At 43.0% G+C, this 21838-nt stretch overlaps 1 protein-coding gene across 1 annotated transcript in view; it reads left to right on the forward strand.

Annotated features, from left to right (window-relative positions):
* Positions 1–7704: 7704 nt before the first annotated feature.
* Positions 7705–21838, forward strand: part of LOC138663824 (zinc finger protein 773-like) — a 33027-nt gene continuing 18893 nt past the window's right edge. Inside the window, exons 1-6 of the mRNA XM_069750168.1 lie at positions 7705–7758; positions 11910–12059; positions 12189–12371; positions 12454–12577; positions 12659–12756; positions 13876–13984. Coding sequence (XP_069606269.1) covers positions 11982–12059; positions 12189–12371; positions 12454–12577; positions 12659–12756; positions 13876–13984 — 592 coding nt within the window. The 5' untranslated portion in view covers positions 7705–7758; positions 11910–11981. The remainder of the gene's footprint in view (positions 7759–11909; positions 12060–12188; positions 12372–12453; positions 12578–12658; positions 12757–13875; positions 13985–21838) is intronic.

A 21838-nucleotide genomic window follows, 5' to 3' on the forward strand; every position in this document is an offset into this window, starting at 1 on the left:
CCCCACACTCTGTTAACCATTTATAATGATGTCACTATTGACAGCAGCATCTAAGGGGTTGAACAGATATGGATGGTGCAAACACTGATCGTGGCTGATGTCGCAAGTTGTCACCTATAGTGCACAACCAACAGATGCTGGATTGTCACCTGTATGGGGAGGCTATTCTCTTACATCTCAGGTCAGTTAAAAGACATATTGGCTGTCATTAAGGGGTTAAATAAATGTGCCACAGCAAGGACATGGTATGATCATACCACATCTCCTGGGCAGGGGAGGAGGCAAAACATTATACAGACCTTACTGCATGGGATCACAAATTATTCTTTTTGTGAAGTAAACCATTTCCCTGAATGTTTTTAGGCAATGTTTTAACTCAAAGAATGAGGCTGTGATACAATGCTGTACTCGCTGTATATCCTATTTGCGTCCTCCTCAGGCCAGGAGATGTGGTATGGGCAGACCATGTTCCTCTACGGTCAGACACGGCCATTACACAGTACACAGCACGGGCACATTTATAAGATTATCACGGCACTTGAACTTTTTTTTTAAAACACATCCAATTGTGCCAAAAGAAAAAAGAGATTTTTCAAAACGGCACCACATTTGGGCTAGACCTCAACATGCACGGTTGTTACCCTCTTCGTTGGATTTCTGTTATACCGCACTTCTAGACTCCGGGTGCTCATCCATAAAAGCAAGACATTCCATGTGCAAAAAAGAAAAGATTTAGATAGCACACACCACTCCAAGGGGATGGTGTGAGCTCCAGACTGGTGAGCACTGTGGCATTATGTGATCTTCTTTGATTTGTATTTTTCCAGCACCATTGGCTCTCAGATCACTTGGTCACATTCAAGGCGTGTATTATCATTATTTGCCTCTATTCATTTTTGTTCAATTCACTTTAATTTCACTTCGTTTTGGTATTCATTTGCGCACTCTTATTTATCACAAGATATGAATTATTTGGTATATCACTATTGATTTTATTATTATTCATTTTTTGGTTATATGTTGAGCATTGATTCACTATTTTAATATAAAATATATATTTTCACTTATTTACTCATTTTTTTTATTAAAATAATACACATATATATATATATATATATATATATATTCTGTTTGCCGATGGTTTTTGGATTTAAGAATAAAAGATAAAAAATATAATAAAATAGAATAATATAGTAAATTATATACCCGCTGCTACACGGTCTGTTGCTCCCTGTCCCCTGTTTCACACATCTTTTCCTATATTTATACATATATATTTTTTTTATATGTGTATGAATTTTAAAAATATATTATTTTTATATATTAAAATTGGTTCATTGAACATCTTTTGTTTTTAATTATTTTTAATAAAATTCTTGTGCATTGTGAGGCTTTTATGATTCATTTACAGCATTATTATTTATGTTTTTGTGTATAACCATGATATCATATTCAATAAAATAAAATTTTATCAACACTTTTATTCATTTTTTTTTTAATACTTTTTTTGGGGGTATATAGAAGTGATCAGCCTGCAAAAAATGATTGTCCCATAGTGGGACAAAATGTAAACGTCAGAATAAAGTTAAAAAAAAGTTAAAGAATTGTAAAAATATTAAAAAAATAATAAATGAATATGTATTCTGTCACTAAATAAATATTTGAATGAAAACATTTTTTAAACTATAACAGTACACATATATGGTATCGTCGCGTCCGTAATGGCCCTACCTATAAAACTGTCCCACTAGTTAACCCCTTTAGTAAACACCATTAAAAAAAAGGCAAAAAACAATGTTTTATCATCATACTCCACTGTTTGTTCAGCGGTAACACGCGATCAAAAATTACTGGTATAAATCATAGCACTGCTGAAAACGTCATCTTGTCCCGCAAAAACCAAGCCCCCATACAGCTCCATCAGCAGAAAAATAAAAAAAGTTATGGCTCTCAGAATGAAGCGATGCAAAAATAATTATTTTTTATATAAAAATTTTTATTGTATAAAAGCGCCAAAACATAAAAAAATTATATAAATGCGGTATTGCTGTAATCGTACTAACCAGAAGAATAAAACTGCTTTATGAATTTTACCACGCATGAAAGGGTACAAACACCACTCCCCAAAAAGATTAATGAATTGCTGTTTTTTTGTTCATTCTGCCTCCCAAAAATTGGAATAAAAAGCAATCCAAAAATGTCATGTGATCGAAAATAGTACGAATAAAAATGTCAACTTGTCCCGCAAAAACCAAAGTGGAGCGTCAGTGACTGGGGGTGACATCATAGAGGTTACCTCTGGTCACTGAGCTCCGTTCCCAGCTGGGCTGAACTGCGATCAGATCCCCGCTAGCGCAGTGAGTGCTCACGGTGCTAGACGGGATCTCACAGAAGTCACTGCAGCTTGGCTGACGAACGGAGCTCAGTGACCGGAGGTAACCTCCATGACGTCACCCCCGGTCACTGACACTCCGCTCCCAAGCAGCTCATTCATCAGTGGTTTTCAGCCGGGAAGGTTTCATCTTAGCACCATCCAGGTTGAAAACTGTATATCCCCCAGATATGGATTAGGCGTGGCACACAACGGCAGACAGGTATGGTATATTGTTTTTTTATTTTACTTTTATTACAGGAGATTGAGGGATTAGGTGTGGTTGTAAGTATGGTTTAATTAAGAATAATAAAAGGCGTCTGTGTCATTTTTTTAAATAAAAGACTTTATTCTGTCCGTGTCTTTATTTAACATTACAACTACACTGTGTGCACAATTATTAGGCAAGTTGTATTTTAGAGGATTATTTTTATTATTGATCAACAACTATGTTCCCAATCAACCCAAAAGACTAGTAAATGTCAAAGCTTAATATTTTTGGAAGTTGAAGGTTTTTTTTTTTAGATTTGGCTATCTTAAGAAGATAATCTGTTTGTGCAGGTAACTATTACCGTGCAGAATTATTAGGCAACTTAAAAAAAAACCAAATATATTCCCATCTCACTTGTTTATTTTCACCATGTCAACCAATATAACTGCACAAAATCATGTTTTTCTTGAATGATACCGACTTCTTCCTGTACCACTGCTTGAAGAAGTTGTCTTCCAGAAACTGGCAGTAGGTCTGGGAGTTGAGCTTCACTCCATCCTCAACCCGAAAAGGTCCCACAAGTTCATCTTTGATGACACTAGCCCAAACCAGTACCCCACCTCCACCTTGCTGGTGTCTGAGTCGGAGTGGAGCTCTCTGCCCTTTACTGATCCAGCCTCTGGCCCATCCATCTGGCCCATCAAGAGTCACTCTCATTTCATCAGTCCATAAAACCTTTGAAAAGTCAGTCTTAAGATATTTCTTGGCCCAGGCTTGACGTTCTATCTTATGTTTCTTGTTCAAAGGTGGTCGTTTTTCAGCCTTCCTTACCTTGGCCATGTCCCTGAGTATTGCACACCTTTGCTTTTTGTTACTCCAGTAACGTTGCAGCTCTGAAATATGGCAAAACTGGTGGCAAATGGGATCTTGGCAGCTTCACGCTTGATTTTCCTCAATTCATGGGCAGTTATTTTGCGCATTTTTTGCCAAACACGCTTTTTGCGACCCTGTTGGCTATTTGCCATGAAACGCTTTATTGTTCGGTGATCACACTTCAAAAGTTTGTCAATTTCAAGACTGCTGCATCCCTCTGCAAGACATCTCACAGAGCCCGTCAAATCTCTCTCGTGACCCATTTTGCCAAAGGAAAGGAAGTTGCCTGTTACAACTGCTGCTTCTTCTTACCTGTCCGGGCGTCGTACTGGCTCCTCTTCGCTCGCACCCATTCCCGCTGCGGGTTCTGCTGCAATGTCCGTCGCCTCTCTTCCTCCTCGCCGCTCTTCTCGTCTCGCTATCCTTCCCTCCATTGCGGTCGCTGCTGTTCCCAAGCTTCCTGTGCGGCCGGCTCCTCCTCGCTCCAGACGTCTTCCTGGTTCTCTGTTTCCTCCTTCTGCCACTAGGGGGCTTCAGCATGGTGCTCCTCTTCCTGCATTCTCTCGGTCAGTCTCTGCTCCATTCAGGTGCTTTAGGGCACAGGCGCGGACTCCTTGTTTCAATTAACTCTTTTTTGATCTCTCCCAGCAGTCCTTGCCTTCCAATCAGATTTAGGCATCAGGTATATCTGGCATCTCCTCCCTACCAGTGACGCCTGATTTTCATGTGCATTCCATGCAAGCTTCTGGCCCCGTATCTGACTCGTCCTTATTTCTCTGTCTTGCCTTTTTGCTGGATTTCTCTGTAGTCCGTTTTCTCTCGCTAAACTCTTCTGAGCCGTCCCTCTTGGTTTCCAGCAGTTGCGGTATCTGACTCCTCGGGCCTGCTCCTCACGATCCCTGTATAGGGGTTGGTCTCCCAGGTTCGCTCGCCCGTTGGAGCTTCAGTGCCGTGACCCAGAGGGTCCACTCTCTGTCCGTTTCTTCCATCCTCACGGTCACAATAGGACTGCACTCGGATGACATCTGAGTGCAGTCAGATTGTCACATTGCCTAATAATTAAGCACACCTTATATAGGGTTTTGATGTCATTAGATAACACCCCTCCTCGTTACAGAGATGCACATCACCTGATTGACTTAATTGGTAGTTGGCTCTCAAGCCTGAACAGCTTGGAGTAGGACAACATGTATAAAAAGTATCATGTGATCAAAATACAACTGTGTACGGAGAGGAGCCGTGTGTGTACGAGGTGTACAGAGCGAAGCCGTGTGTACGATGTGTACAGAGCGGAGCCGTGTCTGTATGAGGAGTACGGAGCCGAGCGGTTTGTGTACGAGGTGTACGGAGCGGTATGGGGAGTAGCCTTTTGTATAGGATACAAAGCCGCTCCGACGATACCGCCGGCCATCCTGAAAATGGACACATACCCTAAGAGGCGGAGTGAGATGGACTCCAGATAAACTTCTAGAAAAGGACACGATCCCCTAGAACTAGAAGAGATCGTAAAGGGGATGCTCTACCTATGCAGATAACCAGGGTTGAAGTTGGGTCTGGTACCTGTGGGAAAGATGACAACCCGTTGGGCCTTATCCTCTACACTGCCTGTAAATACTGCCAATCACTGGATCCTGCGTTTTCTCATAGACTTGTATTAGCGACGGATTGTGACGGATGGCCATCCGTTTCATCTGTCTTTCACTGGATCCTTCATAAAAAAAGGTCCGTCGGGCAGAGAAAACGTTCAGAGGAATGTTTTTTCTGCACGTCAGATGCATCGCTGCCTGTGAAAAGCAGGAATCCAGCGACGGGTCCCGTCTTTTCAAAGAGAGCATGCGTGGAAGAATTTCTCATCAGTGAAATTCTCTCTCGCTTGCTCTCTTTCTCTTTTTACTATTGATGCTGCCTATGCAGCATCAATAGTAACAAGATAGAATGTTAAAAATAATTTTAAAAATCGCAATATTCTCACCTACCGGCGTTCCCGCGCAGTGTCACCGATGTTCCCGGCAGCTAGCGTTACTTCCTAGTAATACATTGCGAAATCTCGCTGCCGGGAACATCGGTGACGCTGCGTGAGAACACCGGTAGGTGAGAATATTGCGATTTTTCTTTTTTTTTTTAACCTGGTGTGTGTTGTGTATGCGTTTTCGCAGCGGAAAACCGCTGCGAAGACGCATACACAACAGGTGCACATAGGCTCGACGGGTCCGTCAGAAAGACGGGCCCAGTGCACACGTTTTCCACAATCTACACAGGATCCGTCATTTCAACGTCTTCACGGATCCTGTGCAGATTTGGAAGATGGAAGTGTGAAAGAAGCCTAAACAATTCATAGCACACATCCGGCATCATTGCACCCATCGCATAGGGCCCTGTGCTATATCTTGCGGCGACGCAGCGTCGCCGCAAGATATACGGACATGCTGCGATCTGAAAAGACACGCATGTCTGGAGTCGCAGGGCCGCCGCGTGCGTGTTACCACGCATAGTGGAGACGGGATTTAATTCAATCCCCTCCACTATGCTGTAACATCTGGACGCTGCGTGTCTGACGCTGCGGCTCTATGCAGCGTCAGACACGCAGCGTTTCCTGCACGTGGACACATACCCTTAGAGTTTAAGTCCAATTTCCAGTATGCCCCCCGACCCTAACGTCTATCTCAAGGTTCTCTGGCTGGTTCTGGGCTCATGCTGTTCCTAGCAGTCCCTGACTTGCGCCTGTTGCTTGTCACTGCTCACCACTCACTGACTTTGTCACTTTCTGTCCTTGACACTAACTGTTGACCGTTCCCCCTCTCAAACTGGGCCGGCCATTACAGTTACCCCTGTCTAACCTAACTGCAGCCTCAGTGAGTGTTACCCTTTTATAACATACATGAACATCAAATACATTTCACCACTTTAGAGTTTTTTGGGCGCTGAACATCAGCTCCACCACTTCTACATACCCATGATCTCAGACTGAAAAGAATGAGATGTTATCAAGGGGCTGACTGTTACTAGAAGCCAGGAGTAGCCAACGCCCCCTGATCTGTGATGTAATGTAACAGAAGGGAGGGGGAACACAACAGAGAAACTTCCATCACTATCTAAATAACAGATACGTGTCAGGATTAAAAATAGAGCTACAAATCTCAGCTCTATAGTTTATGAAAGTTTGTCCAGAATACCCCTTTAAGCAAGTTTAAATGTTTAATGTTTGACCCCTTGCGATCATCTGATAGCTTGTGCTATGTATAGGAATACCAAAAGTATTGTTGAATATATAAAAAGTCACTGTCTACTATGACGCCCATCCACAGGCTGGATGCGATCACATGACAGTCTGCAAAGTGCGATTGCGTCACAGGGAAGCTGATGGACGCCCATACCAATGTCCGAACCAGAGAGTCAGCCCTAGCGCACAGCTCTGCCCTGTACACATCAAGATCAGCTCCACCTCGTACACGTAACGGCTCGGCTCTGTAAGCATGGCGAACACATAAACATCGCGGACATGCATGGTGCTTCCCTGTACACATTGCAATCACATACACGGCTCGCTCCTGTACATATCTGCAAACAAGGCTCTCTGCTGTTGTGCGCATACAGCTAAACCCCTGTACAAATCGTACAAACACGGCTCTGCTTCTTACATACACGGCTCTGCTTCATACACATCGTAGACACTTGGCTCAGTTCCATTCACATGCATACACGACTGTGCTACGTACATGTTGTAGATACTTGGCTACGATCTTACACTCATGACTTCGCTCCGTACACCTCGTACACAAACCGCTCGGCTCCGTACTCTTCGTACACACACGGCTCCTCTCCGTACACAGTTGTACTTTGATGCACCTCGTACACAAACCGCTCGGCTCCGTACTCCTCGCACACACACGGCTCCGCTCCGTACACCTCGTACACAAACCGCTCGGCTCCGTACACCTCGTACACACGGCTCCGCTCCGTACACCTCGTACACAAACGGCTCCGCTCCGTACACCTCGTACACACACGGCTCCGCTCCGTACACCTCGTACACACACGGCTCCGCTCCGTACACCTCGTACACACTGCTCCGCTCCGTACACCTCGTACACACACGGTTCTGCTACATCAACCCTGTAAACCCCTCCTGACCCCACACATAAACTTCCCCTCATCCAGCACCATGACAACCAGCACAGCAGAGTCCTGCATACACTGAGGCCCCTGATCATGTGACCCCTGACTCCTCCCCTCCTGTGACCTCATCACAGGTCCTGTGCGCACAGAGCAGCCATATATGTGGTGTGCGGCTCTGCAGGTGGAGGTAGGTGCTGGAGATTCCTTATTACTGGGGGGGGCATGGACATTAAATAATGCACTGATAACTTTTAATAACATATATTTGGTGAGCAGGAGACAGACGGCCGCTCCTCTATTATCTCTGATTTTTAAATGTACAATAACTGTGATAACAATTACATATGGGAAATATCTGTTAGCCGTTATCCCCGACTGTGCGCCACCATAACTGGAATGTACAATTATGGTAGTTTGCATTAAAGAGTTCTTTGGTGAAAACAAGTGACCGCTGAGCCACAGGTTAGGTAGGTGATCATTTATTGATCATTGGAATCCGCACCGATAGGAAGAATTGGGAATCTTCATCAGCAGATGGAATATTTGACCGCAGCCAGCTTCATTCATTCTCTTTGGGGGCTTCCAGAAAAAGCCAAGTACAGCCCCTTAGGGAATGAATGGATCAAATGTTGAGTTGTACATGCCGCCCCAGTCAAATGGGGTGAAAAGTTGCACATTCTGCAGACCAGACCCCTAGCAATCTATAACTTATCACTTATCCTTTGGACACGTTCAGTATTTTACATCAGTATCTGTAAGGTAAAGCCAGGAGTGGAACAATCAGAGGAAAAGTATAGTAGAAACACCACTTCTGTATTTATCACCCACTCCTGGTTTTGGATTACAAAATACTGACCAAATGCTGAATGTGTGAACATGGCCTTAGGATAGGTGACTTACTTATTTTCACCGTAGAACTCCTGTAAGTGCATATTTGCTTCTGTGTAATAGTCGCAGGACAGGGCGAGGTCCAAGTATTTAATCTCTATTGGAAATGAAAACCCTTCCCCTTATATGAGAGAGAACAAGTGACCTCCATATACCACACAATCCCCTATACACAGACCAATAATACCACATACAAGGAACAAATAACAGCACACCATAACGAGATCACGTTACCACCTCATAGTGATCGAATAATATCACATACATGGGACAAATACCTCCACACCATGACCAGACCACATATTACCACCACATAGTGACCATATAATACCACATACAGGTGACAAATACCACTACACCATGACCAGATCACATATTGCCACCGCATAATGACTAAATAATACCACATACAAGGGGCAAATACAGTCACACCATGACCAGACCACATATTACCACCACATAGTGACTGAATAATACCACATATAGGGGATTAATACAGTCACATGATGATCAGACTACATAGTGACTGAATAATACCACATCCAAGATAGAAATACCACCAGATCACATATTACCACCACATAGTGACCGGGTACTACAATACTGATCATTAATGAAAACCACAATACTAATAACACTAATATTCCCACTGGTTCCATTATACACAGGAGCTCTGTATATAGTGTATAGGTAATGCAGTAATCACCAATGGCATACACATGAACTCTGTACATAGTATAGAGTATATAGTGTCAGTGTACAGGTAAAACAGTGACTCACGAGTGACATTATACACATGAGCTCTGAATATAGTGTACAGGTGAAAAAGTGACCATCAGTGAAATATACATGAGCTCTATACATAGCATACAGTGTATAGTGAAAGTGTACAGGTAACACTGACTCACCAGTGACGTCTGTAATTGAAGTCCTTCATCTTCACTTTTCTTCATCCAGCGCAGATCGCCATCACTTCTTCCAGCCAGGACTCGTCTCTGCAAAAAAATAAGTTATCTAGAGCTGATCGCTTCCAGAGCTCATTCCCCACTATTTTCCCCGACTTCTACACTAGGTCAGATGAAGAAAAAAAAGTGTTATAGTGCTGCCCTGCACAGTAACATGACCCCCTTTTGTGCTCCCCCATGGCAGACAGTATCCTCAAAAGTAAATAAAATTACATCAGTAATAATGTCCCCTGATTGGCCCCTAGCTTAATTATGTCATCACTTGCCAGCATAAACCAATAATGTAGGTTCCTCATCCTGACCTCCATACAGTAATTATGTCACCCCTTTATTTAATAATGTCCCCATCTCAGGCCTCTTTGTCGCCCTGTCCTGGGCCCTTATGTTTATTTTAATAATGTCCCCATCCTGGGCCTTTACGTGAGCCCCTATGTCCACTACCTTGCCCAGTCAAAGAGGGGGGTGGAGATTCTTCTCAACTTCCTGCGCTCCCCAGCGTCTTCTTATGTTCTCGTATTCGGCGTGGTCGTTAAATTGGATTGCAGCTGTGACAGGGCGCTTTGCTCTGTGACAGACCGTGCTCTGTCACATAGCAATAACTATGAAAGGCTGCCGGCCTATCAAAGGCTTCAGGAGTCAGCGTGCAGCCTCTGATGGTCTGGAAGTCATTTAACATAACTGATATGTGATGTCGATGCACGGCCTGTCACAGAGCACAGTGCCGTGTCACAACTGCAGCTGGCATTCATCTTGAAGTGCTTTGTCGCCATTGCCGGCTCCAGGTTTTCATGGGCCTCGGGTGAAAGAGTCTCAGTGGGCCCCTTTAACACATACCATGATTCCTAATGCAGAGATAAAGTATAGTACAATATATGGGCACCACATAGTCTTCCATACAGTATATGGGCACCACATAGTCCTCAATACAGTATACGGCCACCACATAGTCCTCAATACAGTATATGGGCAACACATAGCCCTCCATATAGTATATGGGCATAACTTAGTCTTCCATACAGTATATTGGCACCACATAATCTTTCTTACAGTATATGGGCACCTCATAGTCCTACATACAGTGTTATGGACCGCATAGATTGCTCCATACAGTACAATATGCCCCATAGATTGCTCCATACAATATAATGGCCCCACACAGTGATCCATACAGTACAATGGGCCCCATATAATCCATACAGTATAATGGCTCCATATAATGCTCCATGCAGTATAATGGCCCTGTATAATTATTCATACAGTATATTGGCCAGAAAAATGCTCCATACAGTATAATAGCCCCATATAATGCTCCTTTCAGTATAATGGCTCCATATAATGCTCCATACAATATAATAGATCCATATAATGCTCCATATAGTATAATAGTCCCAAATAATGCTCCATACAGTATAATGGCCCCATATAATACTCCATACAGTACAGTGGCCCCATATAATGCACCATACAATATAATTGACCCCATTTATTGCTCCATACAGTATAGTATGCCCCATATCTTGCTACATACAGTATAATGGGTCCCATATAATGCTCCATACAGTCTAGTGGCACCATATATTGCTCCATGCAGAATAATGGCCCTTTAGTGCTTCATACAGTATAATGGGACCCATATATTGTCCAATACAGTATATAATGGGCTCATATAATGTGCCTTCATACAGTATATAATGAGACCAATAGAATGCTGCATACACAAAAAAAAAAATCAAATACACACCTCTCCCGTTCCCCCCGCAGGTCCGGTATACTCAACGTCTCCTCTGGCTCTCTGTGGTGCTCAGGATAGAGAGGCTACATGCGCTGTAGTGTTGTCATCGCACCTTTGTCCTTAGATGTCGCAGAGTCAGAGGGCATTGAAAACACTGCAGCCATTGGGAACAAGGAGAGGTGTGAGTATTAGAGGGGGGTCCCGATGCCATCTCTCGCACCAGGCTCCCCCGACTCACGGGCCCCATTAGGTTTGTTCCTCCCTCCTATTCACCCAGACCACTAGCACTTACCCGGTTCGCCGGGTCGTGACGCTGGCCCTAGTCATGGTAACAGGTCAGCATGCGAGCCTGCGCCTCCTGCGCTCTTAAAGGGCCTGCGTCCCTAAATTTTTTTTGGTTTCTTCTTCCTCCTGTGTCTGGGGCCCACCCAGCATTTCAACGGTGTCCCAATGGGCCAGTCCAATCCTGTATTTGGAATATTTATTGTACGACTTTTCCACAATAATATCTCATTACTTGGGAGGAAATTTATGTCATCAATCTCCAAGTACCAGAACGTTTGTTATTTTTTCTGGCTGCCATGGTAACAGTCAATGCCCTGCGATCACATAGCGAGATCTTCCAACAATTGAGAAATAATAAATACAAAATCTACGTGTCACATATCCTGATCTATTTCCCCTTATTATCCCAAGTTATTGTGTTATTACTCAGGATCGTTTATGAGGTTTTATCATCTTCTCCCCAATCAGGTCTGTATTCTATCGGATCCTCTAAGTGAATAGCTTCTATATAGCAGAATTTTCCTTATTGATCTGTCAAGGATGGATATGGACAGGGACAAGATGGCCGAGAGGATATTACACCTCACCCTAGAGATCCTCTTCCGGCTTACTGGAGAGGTGAGAGATTCTGATGACGTCACATTACATCATTCTTATCTATGGGAATAACAGATGAACAGAACTGGAGAGGTGAGGACTCTGGAAATGTCTGTAGTGAGATTTATTAATGTGTCTCTCCATAACCAGGATTACACAGTGGTGAAGAAGACCTCTTCTAATGAGCGCTGTCAGGACCCTGTGTCTGAGAGATGGGGAAGACCCCTGAGCCCAATCAAGGGGATGCCACCTCGCCTCCTGATACATGAGGACATCAAGGACCAGAAAATCCTAGAACTCACCTACAAGATGATTGAGCTGCTGACTGGAGAGGTGACACTGCTGGGAATGCTGGGATATTATACAGTAACGCTATGAAGGGATTGGGGGATGACGGTATCATTGTATGTGTCAGGTTCCTATAAGGTGTCAGGATGTCGCTGTCTATTTCTCCATGGGGGAGTGGGAGTATTTGGAAGGACATAAAGATCTGTACAAGGACGTCATGATGGAGGTTCCCCTGCCCCTCACATCACCAGGTAATAGACAGGGCTAAATAGAAACCGTCTATAATTATCTGTATGTAAAGAATGAATTCAGTCCCTGTGTGTTTCCTCCAGTTCTATCCAGTAAGAGGACAACACCAGAGAGATGTCCCCATCCTTTTCTTCCACAAGACTCCAAACAAGAAAATCCTGATGTTCCTCAGGATCATCAGGTAGATGGAGAGATGGTGTCATGAGATCTCCCCTATGTTGTGTAGATGGCTGTGATGTTCTTGTGTTTAGTCTCGTTTTATCCCCCCAGAATTACCGTACATACTCTAGTATAAGCTGAGATTTTCAACCCATATTTTTAGGCTGAAAGTGCCCCTTTCTGCTTATACTCGAGTCAGTGTCCCAGGTGGTCAGCAGTGGAGGAGGAGTGGCGGCTGTCACATGATACTCACCCCCTCCTGGCACGGTCTCTGCACTTCCCTGCTTCTCAGATGGTCTCCGGTGCCGGCAGCTCTTCCTCTGTTCAGCGATCACGTGGTACCGCTCATTAAAGTAATGAATATGGACGCGCCTCCACTCCTATAGGCGTGGAGCGCATATTCATTACTTTAAAGAGCGGTACCATGTGACCTCTGAACACAGAGACAAGCTGCCGGCGCCGGAGACCATCGGAGAAGCAGGGACGTGCAGAGACCGTGCCAGGAGAGGGTGAGTATGACGGGGGAGGGTGAGCCATGCGATATTCACCTGTTCCCGTTCCAATACCGGGCTGTGTCTTCCTCGTCCCCTGGCTGTGACATTCAGGTCAGAGGGTGCGATGACGTGTTTAGTACGCGTCCTCTGCCTGAACAGTTACAGCCAGAGGACCCGGAAGACACAGCGGCATGCGGCGGTGGTATGGGGACAGGTGAATATCGCAAGTGTCAGGTGCCTGAGCCATTATCCTTTGTGCTGCATTATATGGGGCATATTTTGTATGGAGCATCTTATGGGGCCCATCATGAACTGTATGGAACATTATATGGGGCTCCTGATTCAATATGGATATTCAAAAACACTTAACCTACTGATGTCTCAATTAATTTTACTTTTATTGGTATCTATTTTTATTTTTGAAATTTACCGGTAGCTGCTGCATTTCCCACCCTAGTACCTGAGTCATTAAGTTTTCCCACTTTTTTTGTGGCAAAATTAGGGGTCTCGGCTTATACTCGGGTCGGCTTATACTCGAGTATATACGGTATACACTGAAGGGCCATCTTATTAGAAAATGTTGTTAATAATTGATCTTTTCTGTTTTTCTGAATCATTTCATGCGACTTTTGCAATATTTATTTCAGGGTAACAATATGAGCAAAAGTATTATAGAGCCATTTGTGATGGATGATGTGCGATGTAAAGAGGAAACATATAACTGTGAAGAGAAGATTCCTACATATAACTATCCAGGTGAGTAGTAACCACAAAATGCAAAGAATAGTCACATCAGGGTAAATTACTATACAAAAAGGGTTCAACTACATAAAAATTTCAGGGTTGTGGGACCTATTTTAAAGCAATAGCTTTATAGCAGTTTCTGTTAAAAAAACAAAAAACAGATTAACTTCAAAATATCTTCACAATAAGCAACAGAAAAAAAACACTACACTTTTGCCATGATATGTCTCTGTGTGTGGTTGATAGCTGTTATGATTCCATATCATGAATTTCATGACTTTTTCGATCCTTAAGGAATGAAAATTACTGCAGGATCTCTCCTGAAATGAGGAGCAGTAATACTTTTTCTACCTTTCTAGTCAGGACTTATAGGAGCTCCAACGTTCCATCATAAATTAATGTAGCTCCAGTTTAGTTGAGATGGTTGAAAAATTATCTCAAAATGTCTAATATTTCTTAAAGAAACTCATCTGACCCAAAATATTGGCACCTATGATAGTTTAGATTGTCAAGTGCCAACATGTCACATGCTATAAATACTCCAGAGATGTCACAGTTTTTGACTACAGTAGTTACTGCCCAAGATCCTCTGATTTAGTCATTTTCCATTGCAGCCAGTTTTGTGCTCCTAATCAGGCCTCACACTGTATCTTATGATAGCGGTAAATTGAGGATGATATTTTTTACATTTATTTGTGAAAATATTGGAATTTTGGCTAAAATGTAGAAAATGTAGCAATTTTAAATATCTATTCACTTTGTACCAGATAGTTATATCTCACAAAATAGATAATAAATAACATTTACCACATGTCTACTGCACATCAGCATAGTAACATAGTAACATAGTAACATAGTTAGTAAGGCCGAAAAAAGACATTTGTCCATCCAGTTCAGCCTATATTCCATCATAATAAATCCCCAGATCTACGTCCTTCTACAGAACCTAATAATTGTATGATACAATATTGTTCTGCTCCAGGAAGACATCCAGGCCTCTCTTGAACCCCTCGACTGAGTTCGCCATCACCACCTCCTCAGGCAAGCAATTCCAGATTCTCACTGCCCTAACAGTAAAGAATCCTCTTCTATGTTGACGCAAAGAATGCCCCCTTGTGCCCGTCACCTTCCTTGGTATAAACAGATCCTCAGCGAGATATTTGTATTGTCCCCTTATATACTTATACATGGTTATTAGATCGCCCCTCAGTCGTCTTTTTTCTAGACTAAATAATCCTAATTTCGCTAATCTATCTGGGTATGGTAGTTCTCCCATCCCCTTTATTAATTTTGTTGCCCTCCTTTGTACTCTCTCTAGTTCCATTATATCCTTCATGAGCACCGGTGCCCAAAACTGGACACAGTACTCCATGTGCGGTCTAACTAGGGATTTGTACAGAGGCAGTATAATGCTCTCATCATGTGTATCCAGACCTCTTTTAATGCACCCCATGATCCTGTTTGCCTTGGCAGCTGCTGCCTGGCACTGGCTGCTCCAGGTAAGTTTATCATTAACTAGGATCCCCAAGTCCTTCTCCCTGTCAGATTTACCCAGTGGTTTCCCGTTCAGTGTGTAATGGTGATATTGATTCCTTCTTCCCATGTGTATAACCTTACATTTATCATTGTTAAACCTCATCTGCCACCTTTCAGCCCAAGTTTCCAACTTATCCAGATCCATCTGTAGCAGAATACTATCTTCTCTTGTATTAACTGCTTTACATAGTTTTGTATCATCTGCAAATATCGATATTTTACTGTGTAAACCTTCTACCAGATCATTAATGAATATGCTGAAGAGAACAGGTCCCAATACCGACCCCTGCGGTACCCCACTGGTCACAGCGACCCAGTTAGAGACTATACCATTTATAACCACCCTCTGCTTTCTATCACTAAGCCAGTTACTAACCCATTTACACACATTTTCCCCCAGACCAAGCATTCTCATTTTGTGTACCAACCTCTTGTGCGGCACGGTGTCAAACGCTTTGGAAAAATCGAGATATACCACGTCCAATGACTCACCGTGGTCCAGCCTATAGCTTACCTCTTCATAAAAACTGATTAGATTGGTTTGACAGGAGCGATTTCTCATAAACCCATGCTGATATGGAGTTAAACAGTTATTCTCATTGAGATAATCCAGAATAACATCCCTCAGAAACCCTTCAAATATTTTACCAACAATAGAGGTTAGACTTACTGGCCTATAATTTCCAGGTTCACTTTTAGAGCCCTTTTTGAATATTGGCACCACATTTGCTATGCGCCAGTCCTGCGGAACAGATCCTGTCGCTATAGAGTCCCTAAAAATAAGAAATAATGGTTTATCTATTACATTACTTAGTTCTCTTAGTACTCGTGGGTGTATGCCATCCGGACCCGGAGATTTATCTATTTTAATCTTATTTAGCCGATTTCGCACCTCTTCTTGAGTTAGATTGGTGACCCTTAATATAGGGTTTTCATTGTTTCTTGGGATTTCACCTAGCATTTCATTTTCCACCGTGAATACCGTGGAGAAGAAGGTGTTTAATATGTTAGCTTTTTCCTCGTCATCTACAACCATTCTTTCCTCACTATTTTTTAAGGGGCCTACATTTTCAGTTTTTATTCTTTTACTATTGATATAGTTGAAGAACAGTTTGGGATTAGTTTTACTCTCCTTAGCAATGTGCTTCTCTGTTTCCTTTTTGGCAGCTTTAATTAGTTTTTTAGATAAAGTATTTTTCTCCCTATAGTTTTTTTAAAGCTTCAATGGTGCCATCCTGCTTTAGTAGTGCAAATGCTTTCTTTTTACTGTTAATTGCCTGTCTTACTTCTTTGTTTAGCCACATTGGGTTTTTCCTATTTCTAGTCCTTTTATTCCCACAAGGTATAAACCGCTTACACTGCCTATTTAGGATGTTCTTAAACATTTCCCATTTATTATCTGTATTCTTATTTCTGAGGATATTGTCCCAGTCTACCAGATTAAGGGCATCTCTAAGCTGGTCAAACTTTGCCTTCCTAAAGTTCAGTGTTTTTGTGACTCCCTGACAAGTCCCCCTAGTGAAAGACAGGTGAAACTGTACAATATTGTGGTCGCTATTTCCTAGATGCCCAACCACCTGCAGATTTGTTATTCTGTCAGGTCTATTAGATAGTATTAGGTCTAAAAGTGCTGCTCCTCTGGTTGGATTCTGCACCAATTGTGAAAGATAATTTTTCTTGGTTATTAGCAGAAACCTGTTGCCTTTATGGGTTTCACAGGTTTCACTTTCCCAGTTAATATCCGGGTAGTTAAAGTCCCCCATAACCAGGACCTCATTATGGGTTGCAGCTTCATCTATCTGCTTTAGAAGTAGACTCTCCATGGTTTCTGTTATATTTGGGGGTTTGTAACAGACCCCAATGAGAATTTTGTTACCATTTTTCCCTCCATGAATTTCGACCCATATGGACTCGACATCCTCATTTCCTTCGCTAATATCCTCCCTTAAAGTGGACTTTAGACAAGACTTTACATAGAGACAAACCCCTCCTCCTCTCCGATTTTTACGATCCTTTCTAAACAGACTGTAACCCTGTAAGTTAACTGCCCAGTCATAGCTTTCATCTAACCATGTCTCGGTTATTCCCACTATGTCAAAGTTACCTGTAGATATTTCTGCTTCTAGTTCTTCCATCTTGTTTGTCAGGCTTCTGGCGTTTGCGAGCATTCAGTTTAGAGGATTTTGTTTTGTTCCAATCTCCTCGCTGTGGATTGCTTTAGAAATGTTCTTACCTCCCATCTGAGTATGTTTTCCTGGGTCTTCTTTGTTCAAGTCTAATGTTTTTCTTCCCGTCCCCTCTTCTTCTAGTTTAACGCCCTCCTGATGAGTGTAGCGAGTCTTCTGGCAAATGTGTGTTTCCCAGGTTTGTTGAGGTGTAGTCCATCTCTGGCGAGGAGTCCATCGTACCAGTAATTCACACCGTGGTCCAGGAATCCGAATCCTTGTTGTCTGCACCATCGTCTTAGCCAGTTGTTTGCATCAAGGATCCTGTTCCATCTCCTGGTGCCATGCCCGTCTACTGGAAGGATAGAAGAAAAAACTACCTGTGCATCCAGTTCCTTTACTTTCTTCCCCAACTCTTCAAAGTCTTTGCAGATTGTCGGTAGGTCTTTCCTTGCCGTGTCATTGGTGCCAACATGTATCAGAAGAAATGGGTGGACGTCCTTGGAGCTGAAGAGCTTTGGTATCCTATCGGTCACATCCTTGATCATCGCACCTGGAAGGCAGCATACTTCTCTTGCAGTTATGTCCGGTCTGCAGATGGCTGCTTCTGTGCCTCTCAGTAGTGAGTCTCCCACCACCACCACTCTTCGTTGCTTCTTGGCTGTACTTTTTGCTGTCACTTGTTGCTGTGTGCCCTTTTCTTTTTTGCTTGCTGGTATTGCTTCATCCTTAGGTGTGCCATCTTCATCCTCTACAAAGATTTGATATCGGTTCTTCAGTTGTGTGGTTGTTGATTTCTCCATGGTCTTCTTGCTTCTTTTGGTCACATGCTTCCACTCATCTTCTTTTGGAGGTTCTCTGACACTTTTTTCACCTTCTGTGACCAGTAGAGATGCTTCTGTTCTGTCTAGAAAGTCTTCATTCTCTTTGATGAGTTTCAAAGTTGCTATTCTTTCTTCCAGACCCCGCACCTTTTCTTCTAAAAGGGCCACTAGTCTACACTTCTGACAGGTGAAATTTGATTCTTCTTCTGGTCGGTCTGTGAACATGTAGCACATGCTGCAGCTCACCATGTAGGTTGTCACATCTGCCATGTTGCTCCTAGATCCTGCTGACTTCCTGTGTGTTTTCCTTCTTGTGTAATCTACTTAGCCAAGTTCTCTTGCAATAATATCCTACAGGCAAAAATTCGCGCGCCGTAAGGCCTCCTCAAGCTTGAATCCCTGGTTTGGCGATGCTTTCCAAGCAGCTGGTCCCGGCTGTACCCAACGATCTTCTAGCTTAGGGAGACTTCGCTTTTCCCAGAATGCACCTGGAATATGCAAATTAGCCTCCTCAAGCTTGAATCCCTGGTTTGGCGATGCTTTCCAAGCAGCTGGTCCCGGCTGTACCCAACGATCTTCTAGCTTAGGGAGACTTCGCTTTTCCCAGAATGCACCTGGAATATGCAAATTAGCCTCCTCAAGCTTGAATCCCTGGTTTGGCGATGCTTTCCAAGCAGCTGGTCCCGGCTGTACCCAACGATCTTCTAGCTTAGGGAGACTTCGCTTTTCCCAGAATGCACCTGGAATATGCAAATTAGCCTCCTCAAGCTTGAATCCCTGGTTTGGCGATGCTTTCCAAGCAGCTGGTCCCGGCTGTACCCAACGATCTTCTAGCTTAGGGAGACTTCGCTTTTCCCAGAATGCACCTGGAATATGCAAATTAGCCTCCTCAAGCTTGAATCCCTGGTTTGGCGATGCTTTCCAAGCAGCTGGTCCCGGCTGTACCCAACGATCTTCTAGCTTAGGGAGACTTCGCTTTTCCCAGAATGCACCTGGAATATGCAAATTAGCCTCCTCAAGCTTGAATCCCTGGTTTTGAAACATACAAGCATCATGTTTGAAACATAATTTTTTTCTGTTAGGAAGCTAGAATGGTTAAAAGTTTATCAACAATTTCTCATTTGCTAACAAAATTTATAAAACCAATTTGAAGAGACTGAGGGGCCCATATGACAGAAAATACCCCAAAGTGACACCATTTCAAAACCTGCACTTCTAAAAGTGCTCAAAACCACATTCAATGAGTTCATTAACGCTCCAGGTGCTTCATAGGAATTAAACCAATGTGGAAGGAAAAAGTGAAAATTTAACTTTTTCCCACTAAAATGTTGCTTTAGCCCCAAATTTTGCATTTTCAGAAGGGTAACAAGAGACAATGCACCATATAATTTGTTGTGTAATTTCTCTTGAATGCACCAATACCCAATATGTGGTGGAAAACTACTCTTTTGATGCATGGCAGGGCTCGAACGAGAAGGAGCGCCATTTGATTTTTTGAACTCAAATTGGCTGGTATAGACGGCCTGTTTGTTGGGCTCTCCATGCGTGTCGTGACTGTCACGCAGCCATGACACATGCAGCTGCGGCGCCGATCAGCTGGAGCGATCCAGGAAGTCGAGTTCCCTCTGCAGCTTATTCTGCAACCGCTATAGCTTGCCAAATAAGAGGGAACACGTGCAAGTTTGCTCATCTCTAGTGGAAAACTACTGTGTGCAGTGAGTATTTTTAAACTTTAGGCTATTCACAGAATTGTTTAACACTAGGCTAAGATGGAAAGTTACCATTTTTTCACTAAAATGTTGCTTTGGTCCAAGTTTTTAATTTTTAGAAGGGATATACTTTTGGGGCACAGTGCAAAGCTCAAAAGGGAATGAGTGCCATATTGGAGTGCAGCAGAACTACCCACTTCCCCAGTTAGTGACCCCATTTTACAAACTACACCTCTCATCCAATCGTGCAGTGTTAATATTGACACTACCAGTGTGTCACAGAATTTGATCGTGTTGGGCAGTTAAGAAAAAATAGCATTAAGTTACTTACTGGTAGCAGCGTTTTTCGGAGGCCCATGACAGCACCACGACAGAGGGGATCCGCCTTTCAGGAACAGGAAACCTACAGATACAAAAGGGCGGCACCTCTCCCAGGTATCAGTTGTATTCCAGAGATTGAGAGGACTACTGCGGTTAGTAGCATACATATATATATATATATATATGTACCTACCGCCTCAATGCATTAACCTAACGATCCCTGTGTGGCCTATTTATAATAAAAAAAAAAAAAAAAGGTTCCTCGCATCATGTTCTCATACACTTTATGCAGTATTAGCCCTCTGTGTCTGTACTGCTACATACTTAGGCAGTTAACTGGTTCATGCAGCTTTACATGAACACCTGAGCCTTACACTATAGCTGGTCCGAATAACTAAAGCAATTGTTACCATCCACCTCTCGTGTCTCCCCTTTTCCCCATAGTTTGTAAGCTTGCGAGCAGGGCCCTCATTCCTCCTGGGATCTGTTTTGAACTGTATTTCTGTTATGCTGTAATGTCTATTGTCTGTACAAGTCCCCTCTATAATTTGTAAAGCGCTGCGGAATATGTTGGCGCTATATAAATAAAAATTATTATTATTATTATATATACAGTGGGGCAAAAAAGTATTTAGTCAGTCAGCAATAGTGCAAGTTCCACCACTTAAAAAGATGAGAGGCGTCTGTAATTTACATCATAGGTAGACCTCAACTATGGGAGACAAACTGAGAAAAAAAAATCCAGAAAATCACATTGTCTGTTTTTTTATCATTTTTTTTGCATATTATGGTGGAAAATAAGTATTTGGTCAGAAACAAACAATCAAGATTTCTGGCTCTCACAGACCTGTAACTTCTTCTTTAAGAGTCTCCTCTTTCCTCCACTCATTACCTGTAGTAATGGCACCTGTTTAAACTTGTTATCAGTATAAAAAGACACCTGTGCACACCCTCAAACAGTCTGACTCCAAACTCCACTATGGTGAAGACCAAAGAGCTGTCAAAGGACACCAGAAACAAAATTGTAGCCCTGCACCAGGCTGGGAAGACTGAATCTGCAATAGCCAACCAGCTTGGAGTGAAGAAATCAACAGTGGGAGCAATAATTAGAAAATGGAAGACATACAAGACCACTGATAATCTCCCTCGATCTGGGGCTCCACGCAAAATCCCACCCCGTGGGGTCAGATTGATCACAAGAACGGTGAGCAAAAATCCCAGAACCACGCGGGGGGACCTAGTGAAGGAACTGCAGAGAGCTGGGACCAATGTAACAAGGCCTACCATAAGTAACACACTACGCCACCATGG

Source organism: Ranitomeya imitator, chromosome 2 (genome assembly GCF_032444005.1).
Source record: "Ranitomeya imitator isolate aRanImi1 chromosome 2, aRanImi1.pri, whole genome shotgun sequence".
Lineage (NCBI taxonomy): Eukaryota > Metazoa > Chordata > Amphibia > Anura > Dendrobatidae > Ranitomeya > Ranitomeya imitator.